A 26,690-nucleotide genomic window follows, 5' to 3' on the forward strand; every position below is an offset into this window, starting at 1 on the left:
TCATGCTAAGTCTATATCCCTGGAACCTGAGCTTGGCCATATGACTCACTTTGACCAGAGGGACATTAGCATTTGTTCCACAAACAAAGGCTTGAAAGCATTCCACTCATCTGGGCGTGTTCTTTCTTATTGCTCTTTGGAACCCTGAGAGTACTATGTTAAGAGAGAGACCACATGCAGCAGAGGCGAGCTTTCCCAAATGAGCAGTTCCCACTCAATACCAACCAACCAACAACCATCAGACATGAAAGTGATTCATCCTAAGTTATCTACCAGCATTCAAGCCAGCCAAAACCAAAACAACTACATGATCGACACTCAAACTTATGACAAGTAATAAATATTTATCATTCTAAGCCATTGAATTTGGGGGTAATTTGTTATACAGCAAAAGCTAACTGATACATAGAAGATAATTTGTTAAACAATTAAATTGTAACCTGCTCTTCACTGTAACTAAGCTAATTTAAGAACCATGAGTTGCCAGTCAAAATTTTGAAACATTACAAATTTGTTTGATGTCTGTGGCCAAAATGATATTGCTTTGTATAAAAGAAATATAACTTAACTTACAATTAGGCTAACAAGACTTCACCAAGGTTTTTCTGCATTGTTAAGAAAACATAGGTTTGAATGATTATCAGTGATAGGCTTTTCTCCACATTTTTCCCCTCAATATGGGTTATCATCCATATAGGAAAGATGGTACTCTTGATTGGTAAAGTACATGTTTAAGATTACATTCCCACTAATGATGGCTGTTTTCACCCATCTGTTCATTCAAAATGGATCTATATGGTGACCAACAAAGTTCACAGATGTACTTATAGTAAGTCTACTTGGGTTAAGAAGAGTCTTGTAGAATTAAGCCTGAATTCACAGCCTCATTAGCACTGTGTTCTAACCAATTCATGCTGTGGGATGTGGAGGTGAAGGGAGTGTATGTGTTTAATAGCTTCTGTTATTTGTCTCTCCAACTGAAAGCTCTTTCTGTATATTAGTGATGACAATGAAAATGCTTATTGGGGTCAGAAAAGTTACAGAGAGGAAAGAAGCAGTCCACATGGGAACTGATAGACCAGAGAGCACATGCCCCATCTGCAGGGAATGTGGGCCCAATGTTGCCCAATGTTCCAATTTGTATATGTTTGCAACAAATTTTTAAAATTTAAAGCTGTTATGTGATTCAGGCAACACATGTAAAATATAACCTACAGTTACTAGTTTCTAAAATGAAAATACAGTGACCAGCATCTCCTCACAACCCTCTCATATTTTTAATTATTCAAATCTGATTTCATGAATATTGGGGATTGGGGGATACATTTTTTTTCTTGATGTCTTTGGGTTGGGTTTTTAGTTGGGCTCATACAGTGCAAAAGTATCTTAGGTAATGCAATAGACTCACATTGTAGTCTTGATGTTGGAAGATGAGAAGATCCACCTTCTGAGACAAAGTTTAAGAGAAAATCTGTCCTGCAAACCACATATCCTTGCCATTTCCCCCAAATCTGAAAACTCTTCTAGGAGCTGTGGATGTATTCCTGTGCTATATTTAGTACTACATGAGCCATGCCTTCCAGCTTCTGATTCATTGGGAATCTTAGCTCTTCAGATTCTGATTATTCTTCCACAGCACTTTGACTACAATGACAATAAATATAACAACATTGCTAATGAGGATAATGGTCACAGGTATGATGAATGACCACAACAATGGACTTGTTATCAAACCACTGCTTTCTTGAGTTGCCAGCCAGCAGCTGTGGAGAGAAAAGAAATGATTTCAGCAGACTAAGAAAGCAGAGAAAAGAAATGATTTCAGCAGGAAGAAAGGTATACAAACTCTTCTCTATGCTGTTCACACCATTGACATTCACTCGACTGAAAGACCTGCTAAAAGTCAATATCTCTTTGCCTTCTATATATTAGAGATGATTTTCAAGAATTCAACCAAGTAGAAAAATTAAATGCATTGATTCTGCCAAATTTCTCTGTGAGACCATATGGGCTAGTGGAAAGAAAGTGGGCTTTTGAGTTAGGCAGTCCTGAATATAAATGTCACTGTCTGTCACTTACTAGGTTTCTGACTTTAGTTAAGTTACTGTTTAATTTTCTTTTTGACTATGTAGCACACTCAGATGGCTCAAAATTTTAAAGGTACAAATCATCATAGAGAGACAAGACCCCTCCTACAACTATCCCTAGTCACCAAGCTTTTATCTCCGGCGGTATTCAATGTTTCTTGTGTATACTTCCAGATTTAGACTATGCATACACCAGCAAATGTATATTTTTTCCTGATTTTGACGCAAAGGATAACATGATACTTCTATACCTTACTTAAAAACACATCTTGGAGATCATTCCATATCAGAATATAAAGATTATCCTCATGATTTTTTATGGCTGCATATTATTCCATTATTTAATTATACCATAAATTATTTAAACTGTCTCTTATTAATAAGCATTTTTTAAAGTTTAACGTTTAAAAAATATTTGAATAGTTCTTTAACCTCATTGCATCTGTTTTTGTTTTTGTCTTTTTGTTATTGTTGGTGGTAGTTTTGGTGGTATTCTTTTTCTCATCTGTGAAGTGTAGTAATCATCTCCTGGCATTGTTGTAAGAATAAATTCATTCATTTAATAAGTATTTACAGAGTACATGCTATGTACCAGACATTGTTCTAGATAACAAGATATTAGCAGTGAATGAAAAAACAAACTGCCTTTCTTTAGTGAATTTATTCTAATGCAGAAAATAAATAAAACTAATGAATTAATAAGATATATACTATAACAGAAGTTAGCAAGTGCTGTGAAGAAAAATAAAGTAGGTAATGAGGGTAGGTATTACTATGTATATGTATACGTGTGTCTGTGTGTCTGTGTGTGTGCCTGGCGGACCAGGGGAGGAAATGTTTCATTTTAAATAGAGTGGTCAGGAAAACACTTATGGAAAAAAATATTTGAGTAAAGATCTGAAGTAGATGAGGGGGAAGGGTGTTCTAGGCAGAGGGAACAGCAAGTGCAAAGGCTCTGAGTTGAGAGCGTAAGCAAAGAGGCCAGTGTGGCTAGAACAGAGTATGAAGTAGATGGAATTAGTAAAAGGATGCAAATTATGTCAGGGCTTTATAGGTGACTGCATGTACTCTTGGCAAGAAGGAGAAACTTGACATGCTTGGTCTTTAGTTTTAAAAGTATTACTTTAGCTAGCTGCAGGGATAAAAGAAGAGCACATGCCAAAGGAGAAAAACAGCTAGGAGTCTACTGCAACAATCAGGTGGCTTGGAACCAGGGAGAGGAGATGTTGAGAAATAGTCTGATTCCAGATATGTTTAAAGGTAAAACAAAAGGGGACTTCCCTGGTGGTCCAGTGGTTAAGACTCCATGCTTCCAATGTAGGGGGCATGGGTTCGATCCCTCATCAGGAGACTAGATCCCACATGCCATGACTAAAAGCCTGCATGTGGCAACTAAAGATTCAACTAAGATCACGCATGCCACAATGAAGATCCTGCATGCTGCAACTAAGACCCAGCGCAGCCAAATAAATAAATATATATATGTATATTTTTAAAAAGTAAAGCAAAAGGATTTATTAATAGGTTAGATGGGAGATATAGGAGTTAAGAGTGAATACAAAATCTTTGGCTTGAGTACCTGGAAGGATGGAATTACTGTTAACTGAGTTGGCGAGGATGATGAGAAGAGCAGGTTTGGGAGGGAAGACCAGGAGATGTCTCATCACTTGTCCAGCCAAGTGAAGGTGTCAGGTAGGCAGTAGGTATTAACAAAATAATGTGAGAAGCCCTGGTATTATTTGGCAATCAATTAATGTCTGTTTTCTTTCCCTTGTAGGTAAACACCATTATTATACATGCCAAAGGATTTCTAAGCTGTTTTACATTGGAATGTTGTTACAATTTAAATTATTAGAAATCATATTTCTAATCTGAATGATCTAGAAGGAAATTGGAATGATTACAGATCTCTGTAATGAATTTTAAAAATGAAAAGGAGGAGATTGTTTCAAGATGGTGGAGTAGAAGGAGGTGCAATCACTCCTTCTTGAGAGAGCACCAGAATCACAACTAACTGCTGAACAATCATCTACAGGAAAACACTGGAACTCACCAAAAAAGATACCCCACAACCAAAGACAAAGGAGAAGACACAATAAGATGATACGAGGGGCACAAGCACAATAAAATCAAATCCCATAACCATTGCGTGGGTGACTCACAAACTGGAGAACAATTATAACACAGAAGTCCACCCACTGGAGTGAAGGTTCTGAGCCCCACATCAGGCTTCCCAACCTGGGGGTCCAGCAATGGGAGGAGGAATCCCCAGAGAATTGGACTTTGAAGTCAGGCAGGATTTGACTGCAGGACTTCAACAGGACTGGGGGAAACAGAGACTTCACTCTTGGAGGGCACACACAAACCTTGTACACACCAGGACCCAGGGGGAAGGAGCAGTGACTCCATAGGAGACTGAACCAACCTACTTGCTAGTGTTGGAGGGTCTCCTGCAAAGGCAGGGAGGGGGTGGCTGTGGTTCCCCATGGGGATAAGGACACTGGCAGTAGAAGTTCTGGGAAGTACTCCTTGGTGTGAGCCCTCCCAAAGTCCACCATTAGCCCCACCAAAGAGCCTGTAGGCTCCAGTGCTGGGTCGCCTCATGCCAAATGACCAACAGGGAGAGAACACAGTCCCATCCTTCAGCAGACAAACAGATTAAAGTTTTACTGAGCTCTGCCCACCAGAACAACACCCAGCTCTACCTACCACCAGTCCCTCCCATCACAAAGCTTGCAAAAGCCTCTTAGATAGCCCCATCCACCAGAGGACAGACAGCAGAAGCAAGAAGAACTACAATCCTGCAGCCTGCAAAACAAAAACCACAATCACAGAAAGACAGACAAAATGAAAAGGCAGAGGATTATGTCCTAGATGAAGGAACAAGATAAAACCCCAGAAGAGCAACTAAATGAAGTGGAGATAGGCAACTTTCCAGAAAAAGAATTCAGAATAATGATAGTGAAGATGATCCAGGACCTCGGAAAAAGGATGGAGGAAAGAATCGAGGATCTCCTCGATTAAACATCAAGAAACATCAAGAAATGTTTGTTAAACATTTGTTTTTTAACAAATGTTTTAAGAAATGTTTGTTAAACATCAAGAAATGTTTAACAAAGACCTAGAAGAACTGAAGAACAAACAAATAGAGATGAACAATACAATAACTGAATTGAAAAATACACTAGAAGGAATCAATAGCAGAATAACTGAGACAGAAGAACAGATTAGTGACCTGGAAGACAGAATGGTGGAAATCACTCCCACAGAACAGAATAAAGAAAAAAGAATGAAAAGAAATGAAGATAGCCTAAGAGACCTCTGGGACAACAAATGCACCAACATTCAAGTTATAGGGGACCCAGATGGAGAAGAGAGAGAGAAAGAACCTGAGAAAATATTTGAAGAGATTACAGTAAAAAATTCCCTAAAATGGGAAAGGAAATAGTCACCCAAGTCCAGGAAGCACAGAGACTCCCAGGCAGGATAAACCCAAGGAGAAACACACCAAGACACATAGTAATCAAAGTGACAAAAATTAAAGACAAAGAAAAATTATTAAAAGCAACAAGGAAAAAACTACAAATAACATACAAGGGAACTCCCATAAGGTTAACGGCTGATTTCTTAGCAGAAACTCTGCAGGCCAGAAGGGAGTGGCACAATATATTTAAAGTGATGAAAGGGAAGAACCTACAACCAAGAATACTCGACCCAGCAAGGCTCTCATTCAGATTTGATGGAGAAATCAAAAGCTTTACAGACAAGCAAAAGCTAAGTGATTTCAGCACCACCAGACCAGCTTTGCAACAAATGCTAAAGGAACTCCTCTTGGTGGGAAAGAGACTAGCAACTTAAAACAACCTTGTACATACATAGACTGCTATATCAGAACCTCATGGGAACAGCAAACCCCAAAGCTACAATAGATAACCATACAGAAAAGAAAAAGCAACCCAAACACAACACTAAAGATGGTCATCAAACCACAAGAGAACAAAAGAGGAAGGAAAGAAAAAAAACATAAAACAACAAACCCAAAACAATTAAGAAAATGGCAATAGGAGCACACATATCGATAATTACCTTAACTGTAAATGGATTAAATGCACCAACCAAAAGACGTAGACTGACTGGATATGAAAACAAGACCCATACATATGCTGTCTACAAGAGACCCACCTCAGACCTAGGGACACATACAGACTGAAAGTGAGGGGATGGAAGAAGGTATTCCATGCAAATGGAAATCAAAATAAAGCTGGAGTAGCAATACTCATATCAGACAAAATAAACTTAAAAATAAAGACTGTTATAAGAGACAAAGAAGGACACTATGTAACGATCAAGGGATCAATCCAAGAAGAAGATACAACAATTGTAAATATATATGCACCCAACATAAGAGCACCTCAATACATAAGGCAAATGTTAACAGCCATAAAGGAAGAAATCGACAGTAACACAATAATAGTGGGGGACTTTTAACACTCCACTTTTGTCAATGGACAGATCATCCAGAAAGAAAATCAACAAGGAAACAAAGGCCTTAAATGACACATTAGATCAGATGGACTTAATTGATATTTATAGAGCACTCCATACAAAAGCAGAAGAATACACATTTTTCTCAAGTGCACACGGAACATGCTCCAGGATTGACCACATCCTGGGCCACAAGGGAGCCTCGGTAAATTTAAGAAAATTGAAATCATATCAAGTATCTTCTACAACCACACTATGAAATTAGAAACAAACTACAAGAAAAAACTATAAAAACCACAAACGCTTGGAGGCTAAGCAATATGTTACTCAACAACAAATGGATCACTGAAGAAAGCAAAGAGGAAATCAAAAAATACCTAGAGACAAATGAAAGTGAAAGCACAATGATCCAAAACCTATGTGATACAGCAAAAGCAGTTCTAAGAGGAAAGTTTATAGCAATACAATATTACCTCAGGAAACAAGAAAAATCTCAAATAAACAACCTAACCATACACCTAAAGCAACTAGACAAAGAACAAAACCAAAAGTTAGTAGAAGGAAAGAAATCATAAAGATCAGAGCAGAAATAAATGAAATAGAAATGAAAAAAACAATAGCAAAGATCCATGAAACTAAAAGCTGGTTCCTTGAAAAGATAAACAAAATTGATAAACCTTTAGCCAGACTCATCAAGGAAAATAGGGAGAGGACTCAAATCAATAAAATTAGAAATGAAAAAGGAGAAGTTACAACTGACACCAGAGAAATACAAAGGATCATAAGAGACTACTATATGCAACAGTATGCCAATGAAATGGACAACCTGGAAGAAATGGACAAATTCTTAGAAAGGTACAGTCTCCCAAGACTGAATCAGGAAGAATTACAAAATATGAGCAGACCAATCGCAAGCACTGAAATTGAAACTGTAATTTAAAAACTCCCAACAAACAAAAGTCCAGGACCTGATGGCTTCACAGGAGAATTCTATCAAACATTTAGAGAAGAGCTAACACCTATCTTTCTGAAACTGTTCCAAAGAACTGCAGAGGAAGGAGACTTCCCAAACTCATTCTATGTGGCTACCATTACCCTGATAACAAAACCAGACAAAGATACCACTCAAAAAGAAAATTACAGGCCAATATCACTGATGAACATAGACACAAAAATCCTCAGTTGCTAGTATTTTACTAGAAATTCGAATCCAACAATACATTAAAAGAATCATACACCATGATCAAGTGGGATTTATCCCAGGGATGCAAGGATTTTTCAATATCCACAAATCAATCAGTGTGATACACCACATCAACCAATTGAAGAATAAAAGCCAAATGATGATCTCAATAGATGCAGAAAAATCTTTTGACAAAATTCAACACCCATTTATGATAAAAACTCTCCAGAAAGTGGGCATACAGGGAACCTACTTCAACATAATAAAGGCCATATACGACAAACCTACAGCTAGCATCATATCGATGGTGAAAAGCTGAAAGCATTTCCTCTAAGATCAGGAACAAGACAAGGATGCCCACTCTCACCACTTTTATTCAGCAGAGTTTTGCAAGTCCTAGCTATGGCAACCAGGAAAGAAATAGAAATAAAAGAATCCAAATTGGAAAAGAAGAAGTTAAAATGTCACTGTTTATAGATGACATGACACTATACATAGAAAATCCTAAAGACACTATCAGGAAACTGCTAGAGCTCATCAGTGAATCTGGTAAAGTTGCAGGCTACAAAATTAATACACAGAAATGTGTTGCATCTATATACACTAACAATGAAAGATCAGAAAGAGAAATTCAAGAAACAACCCCATTTACCATTGCATCAAAAAGAATAAAATATCTGGGAATAAACATACCTAAGGAGACAAAAGATCTGTACTCTAAAAATTATAAGACACTGATGAAAGAAATTGAAGACACAAACAGATGGAAAGATAAACCATGTTCTTGGATTGGAAGAATAAATATTGTCAAAATCACTATACTACCCAATGCAAACTACAGATTCAATGCAATCCTATCAAATTACTAATGGCATTTATCACAGAAACAGAACACATAATCTTAACATTTTTATGGAGACACAAAAGACCCTGAATAGCCAAAGCAATCCTGAGACTGAAAAATGGAGCTGGAGGAATCAGGCTCCCTGACTTCAGACTATACTACAAAGCTATAGTCATCAAAACAGTATGGTACTGGCACAAAAATAGAACTATAGATCAATGGAACAGGATGGAAAGCCCAGAAATAAACCCATGCACCTATGGTCAATTAATATACGACAAAGGAGGCAAGACTTTACAATGGTGGAAAGACAGTCTCTTCAACAAATGGTGCTGGGAAAACTGGACAGCTACATGTAAAAAAATGAAATTAGATCATTCTTTAACACCATACACAAAAATAAGCTCAAAATGGATTAACGACCTAAATGTGAGACCAGACACTATTAAACTCCTAAAGGAAAACGTAGGCAGAACACTCCCTAACATAAATTGCAGCAATATTTTTTCTGACCCATCTCCCAGAGTAATGGAAATAAAAACAAAAATAAACAAATGGGACCTAATTAAACTCAAAAGCTTTTGCATAGCAAAGGAAACCATAAACAAAACAAAAAGACAGCCCACAAATTGGGAGAAAATATTTGCAAATCATGTGACTGACAAGGGATTAGTCTCCAAAATTTACAAAAAGCTCATGTGGCTTAATATCATGAAAACAAACAACCCAATCAAAAAATGGGCAGAAGACCTAAATAGACATTTTTCCAAGGAAGACATATGGATGGCCAAGAGGCGCATGAAAAGATGTTCAACATTGCTAATGATTAGAGAAATGCAAGTAAAAACTACAATGAGATATCACCTCACACCAGTCAAAATGGCTATCATTTAAAAATTCACAAACAGTAAATCCTGGAGAGGGTGCGGAGAGAAAGGAACTCTCCTATCTGTTAGTGGGATCATAGATTGGTATGGCCACTATGGAGAGCAGTATGCAGGGGCCTTAAAAAACTAAAAATAGAGTTATCATATGACCCTGCTATCCTACTCCTGGGCATATATCCGGAGAAAAACATGGTCTGAAAGGATACATGCACCCCAATGTTCATTGTAGCACTGTTTATAATAGCCAAGACAGAGAAGCAACCTAAGTGTCCATGGACAGAGGAATGGATAAAGAAGATTTGGTACATATATACAATGGAATATTACTCAGCCGTAAAAAAGAATGAAATAATGCCATTTGCAGCAACATGGATGGACCTAGAGATTGTCATACTGACTGAAGTAAGTCAGACAGAGAAAGAGAAATATCGTATGATATCGCTTACATGCAGAATCTAAAAAGAAATAATACAAATGAATGTATTTACAAAACAGAAATGGACTCACAGACTTAGAGAAGGAACTTATGGTTACCAGGGCGGGAAGAGTGGAGGGAAGGGTAGTAGGGAGTTTGGGATTGACATGTACAGACTACTATATTTAAAAAGGATAAACAACAAGGACGTACTGTATAGCGCAGGGAACTCTGCTCAATGTTATGTGGCAGCCTGGATGGGAGGGGAGTCTGGGCGAGAATGGATACATGTGTATGTATGGCTGAGTTGCTTTGTTGTGCACCTGAAACTATCACAACATTGTTAATCGGCTATATTCCAATATAAAATAAAATGTTAAAAAAAATGAAAAGGAGTGCTTCCAATCCATTAATGATAGATTAGGTCCAGCCTTAAGTAAAATGGTGAGAAAGAATAAAATTTATCTTCAGGATTTTGGGCCTCCATGTCCTTTCATCTGTAACCAAAGGACAACCTTCCTGCCATCTTCAATCTCACAACCCCCGACACAGAAGAAATAGGAGGGCACTTGGCTAAGAATTTAATAAAATCCTGCTGAGAAGTACTTTCACATCTCTAGACACTTCTTTGGTGACTAAGCAAGTGGCCATCAAAGTTTTAAATTAAAAAGATGGACATATTTCTGACCCAGGCAGCCTAGAGAAACACAGTTTAAAAGGGGAGGACAGGATAGAGAAAGAAAATGAATATCCAACTCTATCGGATAAAGACAGACTTGCAAATTATGAAACAATTTAGACAAATATTTATCTTTATCTGTATGAGTCATGAGTTATTTAAACTTTAGACAACACAATTTCTAAGTATTACTATTTGTACTGTAGATCTGTGTGTGTGTGCATACAAATGTCTGTAAGTTTCCTCAGTTACCTCACACAGATGGGGAGACCTGGATGGGAAACAGGCTTGGATGCCTGTGGCCATGAGGAGGTGTGCACTAGGAAGGGACACCTCCTCACCTCCTCCATCCTTTGTACTACTTGGAGAGATAGTCAGACTGGATTTGTTCTCATGAGCCTCTCCCTTAGCTATTCTGAATCTAATCACCCAGATTTTGAAAAACAGACTGCTGAGGAGACAGATGGATCCTCCAGGCAGAGTAACCCTTGTAGGAGTGGGATTTCTAGAATTGAGATTGGAGAGTCACAAGGTCAAGGTTGCATCTGACAAACATCTATGAACCTGAGGTCTGGAGAGCATCATAGGTGAACCTCAGATGAAGCGTTTAACTCCTTGGTGATTTTGTCATGAAACATGGGAAAAGACAGCTGTAGAAGATATAGCATATGCTTCCAGAAAATTCTTCCTCATGCATTATCATTTCCCAAGGGTTACCTCAACCCTTCAGGGAAGTCTGAAACAGCCTATATGGTGGGACAGAGATTTGAGGAATAGAGCATTAAATAGGAGTGTGGCCTGCCCTGCAGTCGCCCCTTAATTGGGTCCTGGCAGAGATAGCAGTACATCAAGGGAACTGGGTTAGGGGTTTCGGGTATGACTGGCAGAACTGGGAGCCATGGTGGGGGGACAGGGAGTATGATATATTGAGGAGCAACTTCTGGGAAGATAACTCAAGAAAACCCAAAAAAGTCCCTCCTCTTTCTAAATATATCCTGAAGAAATGTGAGCCTTGATGTGTGTATAGGGTGGAAAGTGGGAGATAAGGGTCCAAGATGAAGCTGATATTCATGTTACACATCCTTTCCCCTCTTCCCAACTCTTATTATCAGTCGCCCAGTGTCTTCCCTAACATCTAATACTGTACTCAGGAAAGAATCTGCTCTCAATTATTTACATCTTGGTGTGAATAAATTTAAGACAGCAGGCTTCTTTCTACTGAAGACTTCTGTAGGAGTAGGTCTAGCCTTGTGGCTGGGTTAGGATAGGAAATTAATAATAATGCAATTTGAGGTGAATTACCTCTCCCATGAGATATTTGCATTTTACTCCTGATATCTAATTGTGGAATTAAAATTTTAAAACTCATTAAAAGATATTTAATCCCAATTAAACAGAGAAAATAGTGCCTAGAGTGTATGGCTCCTAAAATCAAGCCAGGCAGTTAGCTCCCTATTCTACACTTGGTCATGGTCAGCCCTGGAAATAGGTAAGCACTCTGACACCACAGCCTTCCCTTGGGTATACTTGCACATTTCCAAGAGTTTTGTTTTGATTAGAGTTGGTTTGGGACTTAAGGCAGAATCCAGGGATCCGAATGGTTGAATTTATAAAATAAGAAGGGAAGATAAATTAAAGAGCAGTTGCCATTTGGTAGCAGAAATACACATAGAGTTCAGCCCCACTTTCTTACTCTCCCCACATGGAAGGCAAATACCATGCATTCAGGTACTTCCATTATTGACAGTTAAATATTCATGCTGGAGTCACAGGGAGAATTTATGTGTGATAAATCATCATGAAATACTCATTATAATCATATCAACATAGAATTGGTTCATAAGCATGGATATTTCATGGATACTGCTCTTCAAACATTTTCAAGTGTGAAAATGTTTTCACACTTGCTTAACCCTTCATAGTAACCCCAGAGCAGGTATTACTATTATTGTTATTACCATTTTCTAGATGAGAAAACTAAGATAAGGGGTCACTAATGATCACACTTCTTGTGTCCTGTGATTTTCAAACTTAATCAAAGAAGACAAATTTAATATTAAAAAGTTCACATTTATAAATTTAGAAGACAATTACTTGCTTTATGAAAGGATTTATCATAGGAAATTTTCATGCCACCATATTTAAAATATAATGTATTCTTTGAGAATTTGAAATACACAGTTATGACAATTATAAAGTGATATGCATATTACAGTGACACTTGGACTCAATGTCATTGAATAGTTACACTCATATCAAAGAAATGGACATTTGAAAAAATATAAACTTACATTTCCTCTCGCCGGTAGTCTAACTCCCACTGTGAATTATTCCCATTCTGAGAATAAATAATTCCCACTGTCACAGCTACCACTATAGCTGAGACTCCTATGTGATAAAGAGTCATAGAATTAATAATTTACCCAAGACTGGGATTAATTATAAAAGAACATGAATGAATTATACACCTGACCTTTTTCAGGATGTATTGTTCTTTCCACTATAGACAGTGTACTAAATGATCCTACAGATGTAGGTCAACAGTAGACATAGTTTTTCTGTGTTTTCCTTTCCCTATCAGTATTGGCTATACATATCAATCCTATACTATTTCTGATTTCTTTGTAACTCTTACCACAATTTCCACTCTTAAATGGTCTAATTCCTCTTTCACTTGAATAAATTTAAATTTAGATAACACGAAAACAACTCTCCTTTGCTGGAACTCATTAAATTTTTCAAATTATTTTTCTTAAAAGAGTCACTCTGATTGCCTTGAAACATTTCTTTTAAAGTAGCTAGGAAAAGCAGGGTCAGGGTGGTGGTGGGATGAATTGGGAAATTGGGATTGACCTATATACACTAATATGTACAAAATAGATAACTAATAAGAAGCTGCTGTATTTTAAAAAATAAAATAAAATTCAAAAAAAAGAAATAAAGTTAATTTACAAAAAAAATAAAGTAGCTAGGAAGTTTATATGTGGTCTAAATCTCAAGTCAAATAAATAGAGATGTTAAAGGAAATGAACATCTTGAAGTTAGCTCATGATGTATCTAGTATAGCTGCCTTGATCACATCTGCCTTCTTCACAGGAGAAGACACTCCTTCACTAGACAGAAGGCACTCTTAGTGATTGCTGGATTTTCCATCTCCCCTACCACAGGGCCTTGTACTATTAGGTTTTCAATAGGTGTTTGTTTAAATTAAGTGATTTCAACAAAATTAAATTCCTGAGTAAGTGAAGAAGCAAACACTTACCTCATCCAATTAAAGAGATGAAAAGAATGAAATGCTGAGGAAAAGGCTTCATGGTCCTAATAAGAAGGAAATAGAGCTGGGCAGCACTGAGTCCCATCCAGGTAAATGTCACTAACACAAAATAGTGCAGCAAGATAGCAATCGCAGTGCATGTGGGATTTGAGATGACAACGGTGTCTTGTCTGGACATTTCATTATTGCTCAAGTCAGTATTATCAGTGTCACTATAGTGTCTTTAAGTTCTTATTGGAGTTTTTGATTCCAAACACAAACAGGAGGTTGAAAATCAACATTGATGTGCACAGATTGACCAATACCCAGGTTACTGAGGTTTTTCTGACTTTCCTGAAAATAAATAAATAAATAAAATTAATAGACAAAACAACTACAAAAAATACTCCAGTGGAAAAAAAAATACTCCAGTGAAATCATGAGGGAACAAAAGAATATTATTACCCACTGTAAATCTAGCTCATAGCTCAGTGGGCCAGCTGGTAAACGGACCTTCCCAACTACACCAGAGAAACATTCTCTTCTTATCTGATTCTCACAAAGTGAGTTTGAGAAAACAGGTTGATTCCTCCTTTCTTGAACCTGTCTTTTAATCCAAGGTGATAGCTGTTTTTCAGAGATGCCCTCCTGTGAACTCTACTTCCTGGAGTTTATGCCCAGTGTAGCCCCCTCCCAGGGCTGTCCAGTGACTTGATATAACTAACAGAATGCAGCAGAAGGCCTGGCAGCCAGGGCCAACTTATCCATCAGACAGTGGTGCTTAGCGTCCACAATATGTTTATACTTCTGTGGTCCACAACAAGGTCTTCTAATGTAAAACATGCCCAAGGACTGTTCCTTCATCTGAAGATATAATTTGTGGGTGTAGAACCAAGTTCTCTTTGAAACTCATGACATATCACAGGTCTCTCTGGTATTAAAGAAAGTTATAAAATTTCATTCACTACCATCTAGATCCTTATGAATTTTTCAGATTATAAGGCCTCTTGAAATAAATATTTCACTATTAATGTGCTTAAAGTTCTAACACCTTCAAGAACTTCTCTATTTCTAAGGTCTCAGAATTTGATGAACAAATCTGTTTGCTAATTATATATCCTTTACGGTCCTACCACAACATTCCACCATGGTCCTACTTAGTCTTTGGATTCCCACACTGAATAAAAAGCTTGTATTAAAACAGAACTCTGTCCATCCTCATGATATTTTAGTTGAGATTTTCTGGATAATTCAAAATTTTATTAAGCCTTCTGAAAATTTTAATGGGCAGAAATGCAAAAAGCTTTCAGAAGAATCCATTTATATAAAAGTAAAGTTAGTTTTTAATTTTTCTCCAATTTCAAACATAAATTATCTACAGCGAGAACAGGCTATTTTCAAACGGGTCTTCTGTATATTACTATATTCTGTGCATTTTTATTATATGCACAGAAATATATAACATATATACTATCTATGACAGCAAAACTGCTAAAAACAAGTTGATAGAGGACACACACACACACAAATATGATGACAATTGGAAAGAGTGAGATTTTAGGCAAAGAAGCTATCTGGTTGGTCAAAAAGTTCATTCTGGTTTTTCCATGCCATCTTACAGAAAAACCCAGATGAACTTTTTGGCCAAACCAATAGTTATGCAGCTACCACAACTTACTCACATGGAACCAAATAACTGTCTGTTCAAGTGTCTTTACAAATGAAAAGACAGATATAAGAGCCATTTTACTTTACATGACAGACATAATTATATGGCATGTAATTTTCCTTCAAGGCACTTACCACAATTTTTAATTATATATTTATTTCTGTATATACTTGTACAATGTCTGTCTTCCCCCCGAGAATGTAAATTCCAAGGGAGAGGGGAGTTTATATGTCTTGTTCATAGTTTTGTATTTACCTCCTCACATGTTGCTTGGCACATAGTAAGCACTCAATGTAAAAATCTTAAACGAAGGGCAAGAGACTCATTAAGTGTGAAAGGTAAAGAAAAGAATCAAAAATAATTCTGGGTCTCTGGACAAACAGCTGATTCTAGGTATGGGGGAGAAAAAGTGAAAGATGTACCTGGTCCATCTTGCTGTGCCTTAAATAAGGAAACGCTTATAGACTGATAGGGACATGAAAAAACAACATGAAAGGACTCCCTCCAGCTACACTGGAGAGTACACTTCTTTCCAAAGTAATATAGTGACTAAATATAGAAAGAATGATAGATTAGAGATCATCATTCACCCACCAATGTAATCATATATACCAGTTAGGATCATCAGTGAATACCAAAACCACTGAGTAAAAGTTGGGGAACAGAATATTCACACAGTCCCAAAGTTTCACTGCATGGATTGCCTATTATTTACAAAGGGAAAAATTGAGACTTTACAGTATAGAAATCTACAAGACACTACTTAAACAAGGAAGCAAATGACACAGCAATAACGGGACAAACTGACATCATGCACTTCTTGCTGTGCCACAATGAAAAAGACTTAATGATTAGAATTCTCATCAAAAATATGTAACCTGTACCTAATCATTGGAAAATTTCCGAGAAATTTTATATTGTAGAATATTCTACCTTCTATAAAATAACTAACCTGAACACTTCAAATATTTTATTTTAATGTCATGAAAGACCAAAACAAACAAATTTAAAAAGCAGAGGAATTATTCTAGGCTAAAGACAACTAAAGAGACACAACTACTAAATAAATTGGGGAGGGAACAGCTAAAATGGACATTATTGGAACAGCTGGAGAAATTTGAATATGGACATTAACATGATAACATTATATTAATGTTAAATTCTTGAGTAAAATATTCTGAGTGAGGATAATAATATTATACTATCTAGGAGTGCCCTTGTTTTTGGGAGATGCATACATGTTTGAAGAATTTAGAGATGACAGTCATGATGTTTACAACTTACTTTCAAAATTTCAGGAAAAAAAAGAAAAAGAAAGAAGGCAAAATATTAACAACTGGTGAATCAAGGTGAAGGGTATTTGGGTGTTCACTTAGTCTCTTTCAACACTTCTACAGACTTTTAATTTTTTTAAATAAACTTCAGGAAAAAATGTTTAAATGGCAATATCTTTAGAACAAAAAATTCCAGAATCTACACATCTGAGAAAACAGTTGTGAAGGAATTTATTACAGAGAAATAATTCTGAAGGAAAGAAGCATTGTGATACATCTTGAGTTTGGGAGGAAAAACCAGATGAGAAAACATTTTCTTTTAGATTCCATATACATGTGTTAGCATACGATATTTGTTTTTCTCTTTCTGACTTACTTCACTCTGTATGACAGACCCTAGGTCCATCCACCTCACCATAAATAAATCAATTTCGTTTCTTTTTATGGCTGAGTAGTAGTCCATTGTATATATGTGCCACATCTTCTTTATCCATTCATTTGTCAATGGACACTTAGGTTGCTTCCATGTCCTGGCTATTGTAAATAGTGCTGCAATGAACATTGTGGTACATGACCTTTTTTTTTTTTTTTTTTTTTTGCGGTACGCGGGCCTCTCACTGCTGTGGCCTCTCCCGTTGCAGAGCACAGGCTCCAGACGCGCAGGCTCAGCGGCCATGGCTCACGGGCCCAGCCGCTCCGCAGCATGTGGGATCCTCCCAGACCGGGGCACGAACCCGCGTCCCCTGCATCGGCAGGCGGACTCTCAACCACTGCACCACCAGGGAAGCCCCAATTTTTAGTTTTTTAAGGAACCTCCATTCGGTTCTCCATAGTGGCTATATCAATTTACATTCCCACCAACAGTGTGAGAGAGTTATCTTATCTCCACATCCTCTCCAGCATTAATTGTTTGTAGATTTTCTGATGATGCCCATTCTAACCGGTGTGAGGTGATACCTCATTGTAGTGTTGATTTGCATTTCTCTAATGATTAGTGATGTTCAGCATCCTTTCATGTGTTTATTGGCAAACTATATATCTTCTTTGGAGAAATATCTATTTAGGTCTTCTGCCCATTTCTGGATTGGGTTGTTTGTCTTTTTGATATTGAGCTGCTTGTATAATTTGGAGATTAATCCTTTGTCAGTTGTTTCATTTGCAAATATTTTCTCCCATTCTGAGGGTTGTCTTTTTGTCTTGTTTATGGTTTCCTTTGCTGTGCAAAAGCTTTGAAGTTTCACTAGGTCCCATTTGTTTATTTTTGTTTCTATTTCCATTTCTCTAAGAAGTGGGTCAAAAAGGATCTTGCTGTGATTTATGTCATAGAATGTTCTGCCTAAGTTTTCATCTAAGAGTTTCATAGTGTCTAGCCTTACATCTAGGTCTTTAATCCATTTTGAGTTTATTTTTGTGTGTGGTGTTAGGGAGTGATCTAATCTCATACTTTTACATGTAGCTGTCCAGTTTTCCCAGCACCACTTATTGAAGAGGCTGTCCTTTCTCCATTGTATATTCTTGCCTCCTTTTTCAAAAATAAGGTGACCATATGTGCGTTCGTTTATCTCTGGGCTTTCTACCCTGTTCCATTGATCTATATTTCTGTTTTTCTGCCAGTACCATACTGTCTTGACTACTGTAGCTTTGTAGTATAGTCTGAAGTCTGTGAGACTGATTCCTCCAGCTCCGCTTTTCTTTCTCACGATTGCTTTGGCTATTTGGCATCTTTTGTGTTTCCATACAAATTGTGAATTTTTTTGCTCTAATTCTGTGAAAAATGCCATTGGTAGTTTGATAGGGATTGCGTTGAATCTGTAGATTGCTTTGGGTAGTATAGTCATTTTCACAGTGTTGATTCTTCCAATCCAAGAACATGGTATATCTCTCCATCTGTTCGTAGCATCTTTAATTTCTTTCATCAGTGTCTTAAGTTTCCTGCATACAGGTCTTTTCTCTCCTTAGGTAGGTTTATTCCTATGTATTTTACTCTTTTTGTTGCAATGGTAAATGGGAGTGTTTCCTTAATTTCTCTTTCATATTTTTCATCATTAGTGTATGGGAATGCAAGAAATTTCTGTGCATTAATTTTGTATCCTGCTACTTTACCAAATTCATTGATTAGCTTTAGTAGTTTTCTGGTAGCATCTTTAGGATTCTCTATGTTTAGTATCATGTCATCTGCAAACAGTGACAGTTTTACTTCTTTTCCAATTTGTATTCCTTTTCTTTTTCTTCTCTGATTGCTGTGGCTAAAACTTCCAAAACGATGTTGAATAATAATGGTGAGGGGGCAATTTTGTCTTGTTCCTCATCTTAGAGGAAATAGTTTCAGTTTTTCACCATTGAGAACGATGTTGGCTGTGGGTTTGTCATATATGGCCTTTATTATGTTGAGGTAAGTTCCCTCTCTGTCTACTACCTGGAGGGTTTTATCATAAATGGGTGTTGAATTTTGTTGAAAGCTTTTTCTGCATGTATTGAGACGATCAATTGGTTTTTCTCCTTCAATTTGTTGATATGGTGTATCACATTGATTGATTTGTGTATACTAAAGAATCCTTGCATTCCTGGGATAAACCCCACTAGATCATGGTGTATAATCTTTTTAATGTGCTGCTGGATTCTGTTTGCTAGTATTTTGTTGAGGATTTTTGCACCTATGTTCATCAGTGATATTGGCCAGTAGTTTTCTTCTTTTGTGACATCTTATGTCTGGTTTTGGTATCAGGGTGATGGTGGCCTCGTAGAATGAGTTTGGGAGTGTTCCTCTCTGCTATATTCTGGAAGAGTTTGAGAAGCATAGGTGTTAGCTCTTCTCTAAATGATTGATAGAATTCACCTGTGAAGCCATCTGATCCTGGGCTTTTGTTTGTTGGAACATGTTTAATCACAGTTTCAATTTCAGGGCTTGTGATTGGTCTGTTTATATGTTCTGTTTCTTCCTGGTTCAGTCTCAGAAGGTTGTGCTTTTCTAAGAATTTGTCCATTTCTTCCAGGTTGTCCATTTTATTGGCATAGAGTTGCTTGTAGTAGTTTCTTAGGATGCTTTGTATTTCTGCAGTGTCTGTTGTAACTTCTCCTTTTTCATTTCTAATTTTATTGATTTGAGTGCTCTCCCTCTTTTTCTTGATGAGCCTGGCTAATGGTTTATCAATTTTGTTTATCTTCTCAAAGAACCAGCTTTTAGTTTTATTGATCTTTGCTATCATTTCCTTCATTTCTTTTTCATTTATTTCTGATCTGATCTTTATGATTTCTTTCCTTCTGCTAACTTTGGGGTTTTTTTGTTTTTATTTCTCTATTTGCTTTAGATGTAAGGTTAGATGTTTTTTGAGATGTTTCTTGTTTCTTTTTTTTTTTTTTGGCTATGTTGGGTCTTCATTGCTGCACACGGGCTATCTCTAGTTGCGGCAAGCAGGGGCTATTCTTTGTTGCGGTGCACAGGCTTCTCATTGCGGTGGATTCTCTTGTTGCAGAGAATCAGCTCTAGGCATTCAGGCTTTGGCACCTGTGGCACTCGGGCTCAGTAGTTGTGGCTCGTGGGCTCTAGAGCGCAGGCTCAGTAGTTGTGGCACACAGGCTTAGCTGCCCCCATGGTATGTGGGATCCTCCCAGACCAGGGCTCTAACCCACGTCCCCTGCACCAGCAGGCAGATTCTTAACCACTGCGCCAGTAGGGAAGTCCAAGATGTTTCTTGAGGTAGGATTGTATTGCTATAAACTTCCCTCTTAGAACTGCTTTTGCTGCATCCCATAGGTTTTTGGGAGTGGTGTTTCATTGTCATTTGTGTCTAGGTATTTTTTGATTTCCTCTTTGATTTCTTCAGTGATCTCTTGGTTATTTAGTAGTGTATTGTTTAGCTTCCACGTGTTTGTATTTTTTACAGATATTTTCCTGTAATTGATATCTAGTCTCATAGCATTGTGGTCAGAAAACATACTTCATACGATTTCAATTTTCTTAAATTTACCAAGGCTTGATTTGTGACCCAAGATGTGATCTATCCTGGAGAATGTTCCATGAGCACTTGAGAAAAATGTGTATTCTGTTGTTTTTGGATAGAATGTCCTATAAATGTCAATTAAGTCCATCTTGTTTAATGTATTATTTAAAGCTTGTGTTTCCTTATATATTTTCATTTTGGATGATCTGTCCATTGGTGAAAGTGGGGTGTTAAAATCCCTGAATATAACTGTGTTATTTTCAATTTCCCCTTTTATGGCTGTTAGCATTTGCCTTATGTATTGAGGTGCTCCTAGGTTGGGTGCATATATACTTACAATTGTTACATCTTTTTCTTGGATTGATCCCTTGATCATTTTGTGGTGTCCTTCTTTCTCTCTTGTAATAGTCTTTATTTTAAAGTCTATTTTGCCTGATATGAGAACTACTACTCCATCTTTCTTCTGATTTCCATTTGCATGAAATTTCTTTTTCCATCCCCTCACTTTCAGTGTGTATGTGTCCCTAGGTCTGAAGTGGGTCTCTTGTAGACAGCATATATACAGGTCTTGTTCTTGTATCCATTCAGCCAGTCTATGTCTTATGGTGGGAGCATTTAATCCATTTACATTTAAGGTAATTATCGATATGTATTTTCCTATTCCCATTTTCTTGATTGTTTTAGGTTTGTTATTGTAGGTCTTTTCCTTCTCTTGTGTTTCCTGCTTAGAGAAGTTCCTTTAGCATTTGTTGTAAAGCTGGTTTTGTGGTGCTGAATTCTCTTAACTTTTGCTTGTCTCTAAAGGTTTTACTTTCTCCTTTGAATCTGAATGAGATCTTTGCTGGGTAGAGGAATCTTGGTTGTAGGTTTTTCCGTTTCATCACTTTAAATATGTCCTGCCACTCCCTTCTGGCTTGCAGAGTTTCTGCTGAGAAATCAGCTATTAACCTTATGGGGATTCCCTTATATGTTATTTGGTGCTTTTCCCTTGCTGCTTTTAATATTTTTTCTTTGTATTTAATTTTTGATAGTTTGATTAATGTGTGTCTTGGCGTGTTTCTCATTGGATTTATACTGTATGGGACTCTCTGTGCTTCCTGGACTTGACTATTTCCTTTCCCATATTAGGGAAGTTTTCAACTATAATCTCTTCAAATGTTTTCTCAGTTCCTTTCTTTTTCTCTTCTTCTGGGACCCCTATAACTCAAATGATGGGACATTTAATGTTGTCCCAGAGGTCTCTGAGACTGTCCTCAAGTCTTTTCATTCTTTTTTCTTTATTCTGCTCTGCGGTAGTAATTTCCACTATTTTATCTTCCACGCCACTTATCCGTTCTTCTGTCCCAGTCATTCTGCTATTGATTCCTTCTAGAGAATTTTTAGTTTCATTTATTGTGCTGTTCATCATTGTTTGTTTGCTCCTTAGGTCTTCTAGGTCCTTGTTAAATGTTTCTTGTATTTCCTCCATTCTATTTCCAAGATTTTGGATCATCCTTACTATCATTACTCTGACTTCTTTTTCAGGTAGACTGCCTATTTCCTCTTCATTTGTTAGGGGTGATGGGTTTTTACCTTGCTCCTTCATCTGCTGTGTATTTCTCTGCCTTCTCATTTTGCTTAACTTACTGCATTTGGCGTCTCCTTTTCGCAGGCTGCATGTTCATAGTTCCCATTTTTTCCCCCGCAGTGGGTGAGGTTGGTTCAGTGGGTTTTGTAGGCTTCCTGGTGGAGGGGACCACTGCCTGTGTTCTGGTGGATGAGGCTAGATGTTGCCTTTCTGCTGGGCAGGACCACGTCCAGTGGTGTTGTGTGGGGTGTCTGTGACCTTATTATGATTTTAGGCAGCCTCTTTGCTGATGGATGGGGTTGTGTTCCTGTCTTTCTGTTTGGTATGGGGTGTCAAGAACTGTAGCTTGCTGGTCATTGAGTGCAGCTGGGTCTTAACACTGAGATGGAGATCTCTGGGAGAGCTTTCGCCATTTGATATTAGGAGCGGCCTGGAGGTCTCTGGTGGTCCAATGTCCTGAACTCAGCTCTCCCACCTCAGATGCTCAGGCCTGACACCTGGCTGGAGCACCAAGACCCTGTCAGCCACACGGCTTAGAAGAAAAGGGAGAAATAAGGGGCTTCCCTGGTGGTGCACTGGTTAAGATCCACCTGCCAATGCAGGGGACACAGCTTCGAGTACTGGCCCTGGAAGATCCCACATGCCGCAGAGCAACTAAGCCCATGTGCCACAACTACTGAGCCTGTGCTCTAGAGCCCGCAAGCCACAACTACTGAGCCCATGAGCTACAACTACTGAGCTCATGAGCCACAACTACTGAGTCCATGAGCCACAACTACTGAGCCCGCGTGCCACAGCTACTGAGCCCATGTGCCTAGAGCCCGCGCTCCTCAACAATAGAAGCCACTGCAATGAGAAGCCCGCGCACCACACTGAAGAGCAGCCAAAGAAGTGCACAGCAATGAAGAACCAAAGCAGCCAAAAATAAATAAATAAAATAAATTTCTAAAAAAATAAATAAATAAAATGGTTAATTTTATATCCTAAATTTAAAAAAAAAAGAAAAGGGAGAAATAAACAGAAAAAATATAAATAAATAAAATAAAGTTATAAAATAAAAAATTTAAAAAAGAAAGAGAGGGCAATGAAACCAATAAACAAATCCACCAATAATAACAAGTGCTAAAAAGTATAATAATAATTTTTTAAAATGAAGGACAGAACCCTAGGACAAATGATAAAAGCAAAGCTATACAGACAAAATCACACAAAAAAGCATACACATACACACACACAAAAAGAGAAAAAGGAAAAAAATATATATATATATATAAAGGAAGAGAGCAACCAAATCAATAAACAAATCTACCAAGATAATAAGCTCTAAATACTAAACTAAGATAAACATAAAACCAGAAACAAATTAGATGCAGAAAGCAAACCCCAAGTCTACAGCTACTCCCAAAGTCCACCGCCTCAATTTTGGGATGATTCGTTGTCTATTCATGTATTCCACAGATGCAGGGTACATCAAGTTGATTGTGGAGATTTAATCCACTGTTCCTGAGGCTGCTGGGAGAGACTTCCCTTTCTCTTCTTTGTTTGCACAGCTCCTGGGGTTCAGCTTTGGATTTGGCCCTGCCTGTGCATGTAGGTCACCTGAGGGTGTCTGTTCTTTGCTGAGACAGGACCGAGTTAAAGTAGCAGCTGATTAGGGGGCTGTGGCTCACTTAGACCAGGAGGAGGGAGGGGTACAGAATGTGGGGCAAGCCTGCAGCGACAGAGGGCAGCATGATGTTGCAACAGCCTGAGGCACACTGTGTATTCTCCCGGGGAAGTTGTCCCTGGATCACGGGACCCTGGCAGTGGCGGGCTGCACAGGCTCCCGGGAGGGGAGGTGTGAATAGTGATCTGTGTTTGCACACAGGCTTCTTGGTGGCTGCAGCAGCAGCCTTGGTGCTTCATGCCCGTCGCTGGTGCCCGCGCTGATAGCTATGGCACACGCCTGTCTCTGGAGCTCATTTAGGTGGTGCTCTGAATCCCCTCTCCTCGCGCACCCGGAAACAATGGTCTCTTGCCTCTTAAGCAGTTCCAGACTTTTTCCTGGACTCCCTCCCGGCTAGCTGTGGAGCACTAGCCCCCTTCAGGCTGTGCACCAGCCAACCCCAGTCCTCTCCCTGGGATCTGACTTCCGAAGCTGGAGCCTCAGCTCTCAGCCCCCATCTTTCCCAGACAAGCCTCTCAGGCTGGTGAGTGCTGGTCGGCACCGATCCTCTGTGCGGGAATCTCTCTGCTTTGCCCTCTGCATCCCCGTTGCTGCGCTCTCCCCTGTGGCTCCAAAGCTTCCCCCCTACCCACCCCCTGTCTCTGCCAGTCAAGGGGCTTCCTAGTGTGTGGAAACCTTTCCTCCTTCACAGTTCCCTCCCAGAGGTGCAGGTCCCATCTCTATTCTTTTGTCTCTGTTTTTTCTTTTTTCCTTTGCCCTACCCAGATACATGGGGGAGTTTCTTGCCTTTGGGAAGTCTGAGGTCTTCTGCCAGCATTCAGTAGGTGTTCTGTAGGAGTTGTTCCACATGGAGATGTATTTTTGACGTATTTGGGGGGAGGAAGGTGATCTCCATCTCTTACTCCTCCACCATCTTGAAGGTCCTCTCTCAAAATTTTTTTTAAAAGTTTTACCATTTGAAACCTTAATACAGTTTAAAATTTACTTTTATCCTCAAAAACTTGCTGATTAGCAACATTTCTGTTTGCCAATGCAGATTGGCAGTTATGCTTCTATTCAACACTAAGGAACTGTGTGGCATTGATGAACTATGGGACCACATTAATTTTATGTGACAAACTTGTAATTACATGGTATGTAATTTTCCTTCAAGGCACTTACCACAGTTTGTAAGTATACATTTATTTGTATGTATGTCTTAGTCTCTCCAGCACTGAGTATCTTGTAAAATGTATATGTTGAACTAAATCTGATTTTCTTTCCAGTTCCAAGAGACTGTATTCTAATGGGAATATGCTGAAAGGAAATGATATCAGGATAGCAATTTCTCTCATGAGAAGAGCCTGCTTCCCTTCAGGTTACCTGGTGCTGACCAGTTATATAATTGTGAGAGCCAGAGCAGCAATGGACAGTGCACATCCAAATGTGGAAAATACATCTAGTGATTCAGGATATTTATATTCCTTTTTGAAACTCTGGAAAGTAAGTTGACTCATTATTTTTAAATAACCATTCTGAACTATCTATGAAAGTCAACATCATAAAGAGGTACACTGATTAAAGCAATCAGATATATTGATCAAAATAGCCAGATATGTCTTTTTTTATATAAAGCTGTGATTTTTTTTTTTTTTTTTTTTGCTGTACGCGGGCCTCTCACTGTTGGGGCCTCTCCCGTTGCAGCGGAGCACAGGCTCCGGATGCGCAGGCTTAGCAGCCATGGCTCACGGGCCCAGCCGCTCCGCGGCATGTGGGATCTTCCCGGACCGGGGCACGAACCCATGTCCCCTGCATCGGCAGGCGGACTCTCAACCACTGCGCCACCAGGGAAGCCCCAAGCTGTGATATTTTTAAAGGAAATAAATCAACTCCTTATCTCTAAGCAGTTTACATGAAATAGAGGCTTAAGAACAGTTACCTAACTAATTCAGTTAGGGAAGACATATATACTATTCCTCAATGTCTAAAATCAAAGTTGTTTGTGTTAGATCTAAATTGGCTAGAGTTGCTTTATTTACCCATTAAATTATTTTTATGTGTAACTATAATCCAAGGGAAAATCTGCATATCTAAGCTAATGTACTAAAAATAAAGTTGCAGAAATATTTTTATGGACATGGAAAGATATTCAAACGATCCTGTTCATTTTTCTTTGGAAAATGGGGTATAATTTTTATGTAGTATATCTATATCTACCCCAGCTTTTTAGTATGTAGTCATAGAAAAATATATTCCACATGAGTACGTATTCTTAGAAATCTGGAGAGGTAATAATGGCGGTCACTGGGTGGATAGGATATATATACATAATTATTTTTGCTTGTCTGTACTTTCTAATTTTTCAAATTGTTAAAATTAGAAAAGCTGAAAATGCTTATTTATAAAACATGAAAATAGTATAGAAACATAATTTTAAAAAGCACACGTTCCTCTTTACTGCCTCTACCCCACATCATACTCTACCTCTTGAAATCCTATTCTTCTCCAGAGGTGACCTCTTTATAGGTGCTTACAAATATTATTTATGTCTCTTTGCACAAATAAACAGGGGTTTGTTAACATAATCAAATTATTTTCAAACTATTTTAAGATATCATACACATTTTTCCATGTCAGTATATTTCTGTTGAGTAAGCAGACTCACTCTGTATGCAATGAGTATGTATTGCTTTAGTAGGGAAAAAATAAAAATAAAATAAACTTTGTTTTAAAAAATAATAAAACAGGGCTTCCCTGGTGG

General features: G+C 38.1%; 1 protein-coding gene across 1 annotated transcript in view; it reads right to left on the reverse strand.

The window, feature by feature from the left end:
* Positions 1-26,690, reverse strand: part of ADGRG7 (adhesion G protein-coupled receptor G7) — a 90,321-nt gene that overhangs the window by 22,367 nt on the left and 41,264 nt on the right. Inside the window, 5 exon segments of the mRNA XM_019923208.3 lie at positions 1,611-1,763; positions 12,872-12,968; positions 13,843-14,072; positions 14,074-14,187; positions 25,313-25,425. Coding sequence (XP_019778767.2) covers positions 1,611-1,763; positions 12,872-12,968; positions 13,843-14,072; positions 14,074-14,187; positions 25,313-25,425 — 707 coding nt within the window.

Source organism: Tursiops truncatus, chromosome 4 (genome assembly GCF_011762595.2).
Source record: "Tursiops truncatus isolate mTurTru1 chromosome 4, mTurTru1.mat.Y, whole genome shotgun sequence".
Taxonomy (NCBI): Eukaryota; Metazoa; Chordata; class Mammalia; order Artiodactyla; family Delphinidae; genus Tursiops; species Tursiops truncatus.